This window comes from Ochotona princeps, chromosome 18, assembly GCF_030435755.1.
Source record: "Ochotona princeps isolate mOchPri1 chromosome 18, mOchPri1.hap1, whole genome shotgun sequence".
Classification (NCBI taxonomy): Eukaryota; Metazoa; Chordata; class Mammalia; order Lagomorpha; family Ochotonidae; genus Ochotona; species Ochotona princeps.
Genome location: NC_080849.1, coordinates 20,212,734 through 20,224,890, shown reverse-complemented (window position 1 = coordinate 20,224,890; position 12,157 = coordinate 20,212,734). Strand labels below are relative to the sequence as shown.

The 12,157-nt window shown below is 53.3% G+C and overlaps 1 protein-coding gene across 3 annotated transcripts in view; it reads left to right on the top strand.

The window, feature by feature from the left end:
• CTIF (cap binding complex dependent translation initiation factor) overlaps positions 1-12,157 on the top strand; it is a 229,368-nt gene that overhangs the window by 68,213 nt on the left and 148,998 nt on the right. For all 3 annotated transcript variants that reach the window (XM_058676823.1, XM_058676825.1, XM_058676826.1), the window contains exons 4-6: positions 5,885-5,958; positions 6,653-6,757; positions 10,905-10,980. In XM_058676823.1, coding sequence (XP_058532806.1) covers positions 5,885-5,958; positions 6,653-6,757; positions 10,905-10,980 — 255 coding nt within the window. The remainder of the gene's footprint in view (positions 1-5,884; positions 5,959-6,652; positions 6,758-10,904; positions 10,981-12,157) is intronic.

Below are 12,157 nucleotides of genomic sequence, written 5' to 3'. Positions count from 1 at the left end.
GCTGGTCAAACCCAGACTGGCACACCCCTGAACTCCCCACTCAGAAATTCATATGTGACTCTGCAAGTCATGAGAAAGCTTCAATTTGGTCTGTGTATGCCTTGCTTTTCAAAAAAATGTTAGCACTTTTTACTTATTTAAAACAGTGAGCAAAGGGATTGATTTTCTATCTGATGGGCCACACCTCAAATATCCATAACAGTCCAGTATCTGTGAGTGTTGGCGAGTTCCATGGTCATGCCTAGCTCAGCCCATCACCACCCCAACTCAAGATCATCAGTGGGACTTGTAATTCTACAGGGTTAGGCCCACATATCCCCCATAGAATCTACCCCCCAGGACTGGTTCTCTTATGTGCTGGTTAGTATCATGGCCAGCCCAAATGTGATCCCAGATACTGGGATCTAGTCCTGCCAGACAGGCCCTCAGCCATAGCTTTTGTGTGGGCTAGCATGTGGCGGTCAGCAATGTTCCATGCTAACAAGCCCAATGCAGCACTCCCATGTGGGCTGGTGCATCGGTCTGACCCATAAAGGTCTTCCAGTCTCTCCCCCTCCAAACTGCCAGGTCTCAGTCCCCTCGCTTACCAGCAAGTACAGTAGCCTTGTTGTTGGGAGTCCCTCAGGAATCATTCACCTACACATACAGTGGCCTTATCCATAGATGTCCCTCAGCAGTAATTTCTCACCTGGGCATGAGTCCACAAGTCATCATTCACCCTCACCTGTGTGATCCCCCAGTCCCTTACAAATCCATACCCCCAAGTCCCCAGAGCGCGCCCCCTGACATGGGTAGGGGAAGATTCCTCTTACCTGTCATGGTGGCCGGGCACCACCAGAGTAACTGCCTGACCCAAGCAAGGGAGGATTCCCCCTACCTGGCATGGAAGCCGGTGATCCGGTGTACTGAATTTGTGGTGTGTGTCTGTGTGTTTGATGTGCATGTATGTATAGTGTGTGTCTGTGTCCGTGTACAAGGTGCACAGCAGTATATGTGTATAGTGCATACACATGTATGTATAAAAACAATCATATGTCTGTGGAATTTGTACGTGTACTTCATAAAGTATACTTTACATGTAAGAATGCATATTACAAGAAAGCTAGGCATGGATTTAAAATTTGTATCAATGAAGCATATTTTTATTCCATTTTCTTACAAACTTTTATTTATTTGGGCCTGGTGCGATAGCGTAGTGGTTAAAGTCCTCGCCTTGAACGCACCAGGATCCCATATGGGCACCGGTTCTAATCCCGGCGGCCCCGCCTCCCATCCAGCTCCCTGCTTGTGGCCTGGGAAAGCAGTCGAGGATGACCCAAAGTCTTAGGAGTCTGCACCTGTGTGGAAGACCCGGAAGAGCTGCTGGCTCCTGGCTTTGGATTGGTTCAGCTCCAGCCGTTGCAGTCACTTGGGGAGTGAACCATTGGACAGAATATCTTCCTCTCTGTCTCTCCTCCTCTCTGTTTCTCTGCCTTTCCAATAAAAAATAAATAAATCTTTAAAAAAAAGTTTATTTGAAAGGCAGAGAGAGAACCAGAGCAAGCCATTTCCCATCCACTAGTTCATCCCTGCAAATACCTGCGACAGCCAGGGTGGAATGAAGGCTGTGTCAGGCGCTGGGTTCGCTCCAGATCTCCCCCAAGTTGGCAGGCACTCAACTGCTTGAGCAGTCACCCGCTGGCTCCCAGGCTGAGTATTAGCAGGAAGCTGCAATTGGGAGGGGATCAAAACAGGCACTCCAGTGTGGAACCATGGTGTCCACAGGGGCATCTTACCCCCTGCACCACATGCTCACCGTAGGTTTCCACAAACTGTTGAAGTACCATGTGTGTATGTATTGGGGCAGGTTGTGTCATTCTATGTGTTACATATTTGTATGTGTGTATGTATGTATTGGGTCAAGTGTATGTGTACAATTGTATCGGGGTGTGTGTGTCTGTATGTATTGGTGCATGTATATTGTATGTGTATATATGTATCGGAGTGTGTATGTGTGTATGTGTGCATTGGAGATGTGTATGTATGTCTGTATTAGTGTGTATGTATTGGCAGGTGCGTGTATGTATGTATTGGTATGTGTATATTGTTTATGTATACATGTATTGGATGTGTGCATTGGGGTATGTATGTATTGGTGTGTTGGCATGTGTATGTGTGTATGTATGTATTGGTGTGTGTTGACATGTGTATGTATGTGTGTGTATTGCTGTGTGTATGTATGTTTGTGTGCAGGGTTTGAGGCTTGATATTTGATGTTTTGGAAAATGGGGATGTCCAGATGTTTTGGTGGTGCTGTGGGTTTGCTTGGCTCATGAGCCACCACCAGGATTGGACACCTGGTGTCTGGTGCTCTCGGCTCAGGCTACCATCCCTAGGGGTGGAGACAGTGTGGGAAGCCCTGAGGACCCTGGTCATCCCATGTAACTGTGAAGTTGGCAGGAACCTCCCAGCGCAACTTAGCCCCACCTGGGCTACCACCTCAGCCTGCAGTGAGACTCCAGCTGCTCTGGCTTGAGACTTGAATGGCTTGAGGCAATGAATTTCTGTCCCAGCTACCAGTCTGACTCTGCTAATATGTTTACATGCAGTCCCTGTTTGCCTGAGCCTGCTTTCATAGTAACATCCAAGGTGTTATTATACCCTGCAGTGATCATGTCATGGCAGTGATGCAGGTAGCCATCACTGGTGACCGAGGTCTTCATGCAGGTGAACTTCTGCTGAGACTTCCTCTCCCACCTGCCAGGGTGCATACCTTCCTGGTGTATTCACGTGGAGGCCGAGTGGCTGGCCTGTGGCCTCTCCTTGCACGTCCAGCTCCTTGCCAGGTACTGTTGCCTCAGCCTTCCTCCTCCAAGGCTGCTGAGTTGCCCAGCTCCGAGCTTGCTGTCTGTCAAGGTTTTGCCTTGTTCTGCTCTGGATGCCCTGTGCTGTGCAGAGAGGGATCCTAGCTCTTGGCACAGAAAGTTCTTCAGTGCTGAGGGTTGTCTCAGTGAGCCAGTGGGAAACATCATGAACCCAGACTGCTGGGGCAGTGCGGAGGGGTGCTCAGGCCCTGGAGGGTACCATAGGATACAGCAAGAGGGATGGGCGGATGGGCTGATGCAAGCTTCTGGCCAGGCTGGCAGAGAGTAGTGGTGGCCTGCACCGAATCGGAGCTGATGGGGAAGGAGGCCTGAGAGAGGACAGGAAGCAGGGTGTATGTGTCTGGGTTTCTGGCATTCATACACGACATACACGAGCTCAGGTCATCGAGACCAGTGTGGGAATGCGTTCTCTGGGCTGCCGTCAGCAGTAAGGATTCCAGCTGTAGAGTCTGTCAACCGTGACCTTGGATGCAGGAGTGCTGTTGTTGGACTGCTGTGGCTCCTCTATGGAGCCCTGCCGGGAACGCTGATGGCTGCCGCTGCCTGCCTGTCGCTCCCCAGTGCCAGCTGCATGTTCTCAGCTCCAAGGAGGGGTGCCAACAGCTCTGCCTGGAGTTGTAGTACAGGCGGAGAACATCAGCATGAGCAGGCAGAGGCAGCATCTTCTCCCCAGGCCTCCTTCTGACCCACCTGCCAGTGGGCCCTGTCCTCTGGTCCAGCAACAAAGAATTCACCTTTTGCTCCCCAGAGATCTCCCCATGGAAAGCAATAAGCTGTCAGTCTGATATCAAGACACTTCCATGTGGAAGGCGGCGGGGGGTGCTGGGCAGAGGACACTTGCCCGTCAGCCAGTTGCCAGGGTGACCAACACTCCATGTTTCAAACCGTATGACTCATCACACCTGGGAAGCATTTGGGACATGAATGAAGCGGACCAAAGAGAAAGGCATGGAGGAAAACACAAGTTTAAAAAGCAAGAATGGAAAAGGCAGGTGTCATCCAATCCCTGGTGTGGGAGAACATTATTAAAGCGAGATGAGCACCCAGATCAAGACAAACTGTGTTACCCATACCCCAGGTTCCCCCAGTGTGTCCTTCCAGTTATGCTGGGTTCTGTTCCCACTGATTGGTTAGCTTGCCTGTTCTTGAAATTCATATACATTGAACCATATAACTGGCATTCTTTTGTGTCTGGATCCTTTTAAAAATGAATTATTTTGGGAGAGAGATGGAGAGAGAGAAGGGCTCCCGCCCACTGGTTCACAGTAACTCCTGGCTATGGCTGAAGCTGGGAGCCAGGTCTTCCCTGCGTGGGTGGCACAGCCCGGCTCCTTGGTCCATCATCACAGTCTTCCAGGATCAGCATCAGCAGGATGCGGTGAGGAGCCAGGGCATGGGGCACTTCAGTATGGCATGTGGGTGTCTCAGCCACCAGCTCAAATCACTGCACCCTTGGGTCTGCATTCTTTCAGCCCATGTGGTATTGATGAGATTCATTTATGTTGTTCCATTTGTCTGTTCTTGTGCTTTATGATAGTCTCCCATCCAAGTACTAACCAGGCCCGACCCTGCTTAGCTTCTGAGATCAGACGAGATCGGGCGCGTTCAGGGTGGTATGGCCATAGACATGATATTCTAATAGATACTAGGATTTATTTATCTGGCCAAGTTGCTTGCTTGATTGAGTCTGAAGGCAAAGTGGCATAAAGAGACAGAGAGGGAAAAACAAATTCTATATCCACTAACTTACTTCTCAAATGGTCACAGCAGTGAGGGATGGGTGAGGCTCAAGTCAGGAGCCAGGAATTTCATTTGAGTCTCCCATGTGGATATTAGCAACCCATGTACTTGGCTTATCATTTTTTGGTCTCCCTGGCACATTAGCAGGATGTTGGGTTGCAAGTTGATACCAGGCACCAGGATATGGGATATGGGCATCCCAAGCAGTGGTTTCATCTGCCGCTCCACAATGCCACCCAGCCTGGTCAACTGTTGATGGCTTCCCGAGTGGTTTTAGTTGGAGCTGTCAGGAATGATGCTGCCCTGCACCCCGGTGCTTGTGACCCTTCAAGTCACATTTCTGTTGTGTTTACACGTGGCAGTGAATCCCTATGTCACAAAGCACACACTTGCTTGGTTTCAGTGGATGTGCAAGTGTTGTTTGCTTTACGTGTTCATGAGAGAGTGTTCCCACCTGCTGATTTCTTCCCTAAGGGCCTGGAGCAGCTGGAGCTGAGTCAGGGAAGGAGCTTGGAGCTGGAATCTCAATCCAGGTCTTCCGGGTGGGTGGCCAGGACCTAGCTGCTTGAGCTACAGCTGCTGCCTCCTAGAGTGCGTGTTGGAACCAGGAGCCGTGGCTAGGAATTGAACCCAGGTACCTCGACATGGGGTACAGGTGCCTTAACTAGAACAAAGGCCTGCTGCTGGGGTTATTGTTAACGAGTGTGTTGCTAGAAGCCAGACTGTGGAGATGAGGTGGAGTGGAGGGCTTGGAGAAGTGAGGGAGTTCCCTGGAGAGTTTGTCAGGGAGCTCACGGGCAGAGGGCAGACATCAAGTCATGGAAGCTGCATTGAGCGAACAGTCCCGTCCACAAGATGGGTCATGTTGGACACGTCAGAGGGTGAAGAATGGACCAAGATGGCTTAGTGAGAAGTTTTGCCCCTGGCCTGGATCACAGGATTTAATCCCAAAAGGAGTCAGCCCTCTATGGACCCTCCTGCATGCCTGGGGGAGAAGCCACTGCCTTCATGCTGGTAGCTCACCTGCAGGTTGTGTGCCGCCCTGCTGGGGGGTGGAGGCAGAGGCAGGAGCAGCAGGGGCACCGGGCGTGGCTGCACTTGTTGCACACCTGGGCTGTGCTGGGGCAGGACAGCGACATCCTCCTAATTCTTACTGGTGTACCTGTGGGACACTGAGGCTCCACCAGCTGCTCACCATGCAGAGTGGAACCCTTGCACCTGCTGGCCCTGTGTGTCAAGGGCAAGTGGTGATGCCCTCTCTTCCACCCCATGTCTTTCAGAACGGCAGCAAAGACCACTCCCTGGACATGCTGGGCACTGACATCTGGGCCGCCAACACTTTCGACTCCTTCAGGTAACCCCAATGGCGGCTCCTGGTAGCACCTGGCAAGCGCATCCTCCTGCCCTGGGGGACCAAGCTGGGGGCCAGTAGGGAAAGAGTGGGAGTAGGGTGGGAAGGAGCTGGGGGAATGAAACAGAAAATGTACGGAAGAGGGATTGGAAGAGGAGAGAAAGGGGAGGGAGCAAAGACAGGGGTCAGGAAGGGACCAAGGAGCTGGAGGGGCAATGGAGAGTGGCAACTGTGGAAGAGGCCCCAGTGGCTGCAGTCCCCACCCTGCCCACCTGGGAGTCTGGGGTTGGGGAGCAGAGGGCACCGCAGAGAGTCTGAGGAAAGGATTACCATGGCTGTGACTCCAGAAGCTTCCTGATGTTTCTCAGGCATCGGCCACCATCCCTCCAGAACGGAGGATGCTGGCCCTGATGGGTCTGCTCTGAGCTGCTGCCAAATTGCCCATCATCCCCTAAGAGACTGTGGTAGCAGGGGGCCCCTTGGTTGCCCAGCTCTGAGTACACTCCCAGGCATAGAAGTTGCTGGGCTCCCTCTCTTTTAGGTGTCTAGTGGCTTGTGGAGTCACTGTCCCTGGCCAACCAGGCCCCTCCTCCTGGCCAGAGGGTGCCCCCTACCTGCCTGCCTGGGCTCCTGGGCTCCTGGGCTCCTGGGCTCCTGAGCTCCTGACCACAGGCCTCTTGCCTTCCTCGTCCTCTAGTGGTGCCACCTGGGACCTGCAGCCCGAAAAGCTGGACTTCACTCAGTTCCAGAGAAAGCTCCGACATGCGCCGAAGCAGCCAGTGCCACATATCGACCGTGAAGGGTAAGGGGTGCTGGGGGGCTCTTTCCCAGAACTGGGGTGTGCATGGGAACAGCTCTGTTCTAATAGGCCCCTTTCTCTGCTGCCTTGAGGACACGGGCCACCCTGGGATGCCATGTCCAATGTGGCCCCAGATGTGCAGGCTCGCTGGCCTTTCTCAGGATCCTTCTGACCCAGCCTAGCCAAACCCCCTCCAGCCCGCACTGCTTGCTCCTGCATACCCATCATAGCCCTGCGTGTTGGTCACCCAGTCCAGTGATCCTGGAACTTGAGTCACATCTGAGTCCCTGGGGGCTTGTGGCAGATCTGATGACTAGGTCCTCCTTGGCTGAAAACGTGGCTACCTCGACAACAGGTGCTGCTCCCTCTGGAGTGCTCCACACAGGCTCATTTCAGCTTGTCTTGGATCCAGGCACTAGGATAGTCTTCTCTCTTATTTATTTGCAAATGACAGAAATAGAAAGTTCATTTTATCATCCTGCCTCTTGTGGGCTTCATTTGGGTGGAGAGGGCTTTGAGTGTGGCCATTTCCTGTTAGAAGAGGACAGAGTATGAGCGAGAGATAGCTCAAGGCAGCCAGGCCCTGTCTCACGCCAGCCTGGTTGCCTGCCCAGCTGCTCCTTCAATACAGAGAGGCCCATGTTCCCGCCAAGCCGCTGATTCACAGGGCTGGTCCCCACACCTCTGTGTGAAGGAAGGCGACCTTATCAGCAGGTGTAGTGTAGGAACGGGCTTTCAGCACAGCTGAGGCATCTCACCTGCCCTGGTGCGGGAGCTTGAGGCCCTGCCGTGCAAGGAAAGGTGCATCTGGCTTGGCTCAGGACAGGGTGGCCAGCTGTTCTAGATCTGCAGGGTCCCCTGTGGTGCCCCATGCCATGAGGGAGGTATTCATGTATGTGCACACACACATGCATGTATGCATACATGATGCATGTTTACAGTTCATGCATGCATGCACACATGTCATTGAAAATGTGATCTTGGAGAACTGTTCAGTCTCCTGGGAAGAGGAGACACAAAGCCATGGGTGATGAAACTGCAGCAAAGAAACTCACTAAGCCGTGCTGTGTTTTAGAGGGATGAGTGCAGGGCAGCACCAGTACACAGGGCATTCAAGAAGCACTCTGAGGAAGGAGCCGTCTGGAAGCCTTTCTGGGGAGACACAGCTTGTCCCTGGACAGTTCCAGCTCTGCTGTGTCTCCTGGGAATACACAGCTAGAGAAACCTATGGGGGAAGGACGCTGAGGTCCTGGGGGCTCCAAGTGATGGCCCCACCTTATAGACTGCAGCATGATATGGGGACTGATGGCTGGAGCCCAACTTTCTGTAAGAACTAAAGCAGTTCTCCCAAGTTAGCTAACTTCTTAGCAGGTGCTTTTGAAATTAGCCATAAGTGCCCATCTTGGTAGGGCTTGGTGGTCGGCGGTCACCGTGATTCCAGAAGACCTGACCGTGCCCACTCACAAGCTGCCAGCCTGCATCTCTCTGGCAGGTGGAGGAAGGTACCTGCCACATTGGCTGCGAGTCGCGGAGGATTGCCCATGGTCACGTGGCTTTCCAGCCAAATCCTGCCTGTGCCCAGGCTCCTGGGGAATCTGAGTGCATTTCTTACCCTGTGGCTAGGCCACAAAGTGTCCCTCAGATTCTTACACACGGGGAACCAGCTCCCCATGGCGAGCTGTAGCTCTGCCTTTCAGAGGCAGGCCAAAGCTTCCAGCAGTCTGTGTTTCCATGGAAAGCCAGAAAGCAGAGTGGGCTGTTGCCTTGGAAACTGTATAGGTCATGCTGACTCAGGCAGTCCAGCTGCCTCTGCCCTCCACACCTGCAGTGCCCCAGGAGGGTCTGAGCCCTCTCCTGGGTACCAATTGTGGCAGAACCCTGGGGACTACTTTGAGTCATGCCTGGAACTGCCATGTTGGTGCTGGAGTGGATTGGGGGCCCAATGCATGCTGAGGACCCCGGACGTGCATGTTATAGCCAAAGGTGACATGGAGAGGGAAAGACCTTAGTCCCACCCCAAAGCCAACGCACAGACCCCAAAGACCACGTGGTTCAGAGATGGCGGGATGCTGCAGGCTTCTGCCCAGTTCCCCCAACCCAGCACCGTCATGGTGGTGTTGTGCAGACAGCCACTCCCCTTTTCCCTGATGTCTGGCCTGCCTTATACCCCCCCTGCCCAGCTCCAGCTGCCAAACCCTGCCTCAAGCCCTCCCCCTGCAGCTGTATCTGCCCTTGGCCTTGGCCCCCAGTTCTCCCTCCCTCACCCTACTCCAAATGCCGTCTTGCTGAACACTGGCCTTGCTGCTGGCCCTGGCCTGTACTGCTCCTTCCGCCCGGGCCATCCTTCCAGATTCTCTGCCCTTGGCCGGCCCACCTGGGACCTGGCCTCCACCCAAGACCATTCTCAACAGCCCTCCCTGGCTCCCTGCCACACTCTCACCTCTTCCAGAACCCTGGCTGCTGCATGCCCAGGTCAGGGAGGGAGATTTTCCCACCAGGACCCTACATGGTCTTCACCTGGGTGCCAGCCCTCACCCAGAGCCTGGCATGGAGCCGCTGGGTGGGTGGAGAGATGAACAATCAAGCCGAGGTTGCCCGGCACTGAAAGCCTTAGCAGATTGCAGTGGGTTTTTCTTCCTTTGGGTCCCAGGCCTCCCCGAGCTTCCTGGTTTGGGACACTTGTGTTATGCTGCCCCCTGTTGGTGTTTCAGGCTTATGGTCCTATTGGATGAGGATAGGATTTTTTTTTTTTTTTTTCAAATTTTTTATTGGAAAGTCAAATATACAGAGAGAAGGAGAGACAGAGAGGAAAATCTTCCATCCATTGATTCACTCCCCAAGTGGCCACAACAACCAGAGCTACGCCAATCTGAAACCAGGAACCTGGAGCTTCTTCCAGGTCTCCCATGCAGGTGCAGACTCCCAAGGCTTTGGGCCATCCTCGACTGCTTTCCCAAGCCATAAGCAGGGAGCTGGATGGGAAGTGGAGCTGCCGGGACTAGAACCGGCGCCCATATGGGATCCCGGTGTGTGCAAGGCAAGGACTTTAGCTGCTAGGCTACCGCGCCAGGCCTGCTAGGATTTATTCTGAGTGCTTTGAGTTGTCTGCTGATTCACTTCTGTAGACAGGGACAAAAGCAGAAGAGATGCTGTTTGGACAATAGCTTTCTGTTTGTTTGCTTGTTTTTAATGAACTCATTACACTGACCTTTGAGAATTACATGAGCTCTGTGGCTGGAAAATACAGTCCCCAATCTGGTGGTCATGGCCCACGCACCTTGGGTCATTGTGAGCAATAATACCTTTGTACTTGAACTGCCAACCCCTGTTCCAGGTGCTTGTCCTGTGTTAGCGCAGACTCGCCACAAGCACCACCTGAAACCAGGGCACCCAGAAGGGAGTCAGGTGCGTGAGTGTGCGTGGCCCCTTAACCAGTGCCCTGTTGCCATCCTGCCCCCAGACAGCTGCAACAGCGGCATGAGTAATAGTCAGACACTGACTTTAGTCTCTTGTGATTTAATCCCACTGTTACCTGCCCTTACCTTGAATATTACCTCTTGTGTGTATATGGGGGGTGGTTACCATGTGCTGGGCACATTAGATCTGGCAGCTAATTTACTCCTGTAATTACCTTGTGGTACCAGGCACTCCTGTTAACCCCATTTGCAGATGAAGAACCTGAGGTTGAGTGATTCTCTTGGGTCAGACAGGCAGCTTGGTTTCAGGACCTGACCGGCTGGCACATGATTCTGTATTTTTTAATATGCAAAAGGATATGCGTTGAATATGCAAAAGACCTCTGGCCTGGGAGTTGGGGGGCTGGCAGCCCTGGCTAGAGGATGTGAAGTCAGTATGAGCGAGTCCACTGGATTGGCCCAAAGCAGAGCCAACGAGGAAGGAGCCGCTGCCAGCCTTGACAGTGTTCCTTGGCGCCTCTTTCATTCTGCCAGCTGCTTCCCTGGAAGGGTCAGTTCTCTGCAGCAGCATGAGGGGAGACAACCCTCTCTTTAGGGCTGCCTCGTCTGCTTGGGATGGCTGGGGCAGCAGGGGTCTGCCAGTGCCCTCCCCACCCCGCCTGCTGCTGGCCAGGCTGGGACAGGTCATGCCAACGAGCCATCTCCTGCCCATTGCCATTCTGTTTTCTCTCCAGGTGTGGAAAAGGGAAGCTGTCGGATGGGGATGGCATCAACCTGAATGACATTGAGAAAGTCCTCCCGGCCTGGCAGGTAGGTGTGGGAGCCAATTCCACAATGCTCCTGGGTGGGTCCCTGCCGTGGCGGGGCAGGTGTTGCATCTGACAGCATCTCCCTTAGAGACTGCGCAAGCACTGGTGACTCAGCAGCCTCGTGACCTTGTGTCTGAGAGCCAGAGTTGCTGTGGTGTGTCCAGGTGGACCAGCTAAGTCCCTGCCATCTCATGTGGCCAGGGATGTCTTCAGACATCTGCCCACTAGGGCCATCCTGCCAGTCTCCAACTGTCAGCACAAGCTGACTGGCTTGGCACTGATTGGGCTGGGCTCCAGGACCAAGAGGACCCACTCTGCAAAGTGAGGCTGGGCCTCCAGAGGTGGGCATTAGAAAAACACATACACACACACACACAAAAACAGGAGTCTGTCTGCCTCCAAGCATAGCACTGGGCTTGCTGCAGAGAGGGAATACCAGCAGGGGTCCTTGGAAGAAAACTACTACCCGCCCCACCATGTCCCTCTCCCTCTAGCCTGTCTCACGGTCTTGCCTGGGTCCACTCCTCATGTCCTGGTGTCTTTCCCACCTGGCTTCTCTGTTTGTGCCTTGGACCTATCAGTGACAAATGACAGAGGCTGTGGTTAGAGCCCCAGCTGTGGGGTCAGGAGCCACCTCGGGCTTCTCCGGCTTGGACATCAGGGAGCCCCTTGGATCTGGAGGGCTACAGGGTGGTCAAACAGGAAGATGTGCAGGCTGTGTCGCCACCCTGTGGTTCCGGTTGGAAGTGCGCTGCTATGCCTCTTCCTGTGGCTCAGCAAGACTGTGCTTGGTTTTAGTCGTTCATGTTGGATTTCATTTGCTGCATCTTCAAGTTCCCTCGTCTTTTCTTGCAACGTGCGTCCTGTCGGTGCCATCCACTGCTCTTCTTCACTTCGGATACTTGGATTTTCACCTGACAGTTCAGTGGGGAAGGAGGGTCTTTTTATGTACCCCCATTTCTCATCCTTTCTCCTAACTTCTTGAACACATGAAACCTCTTTGTGCTGGTTATAATGTCCTCTTCTATAAACCCTGTCACCCGCATCGTTCCAGAGTCTGTTTTTGTTAGTGGATTTTTCTCCTAGTTAGGGGTCCTATTTATTTTCATTGCATGCTTGGTGGGTTTGTATTAGATGGCAGCTGTTAGGAGCCTTGCATTGTTGGGTGTTCTGTCCTG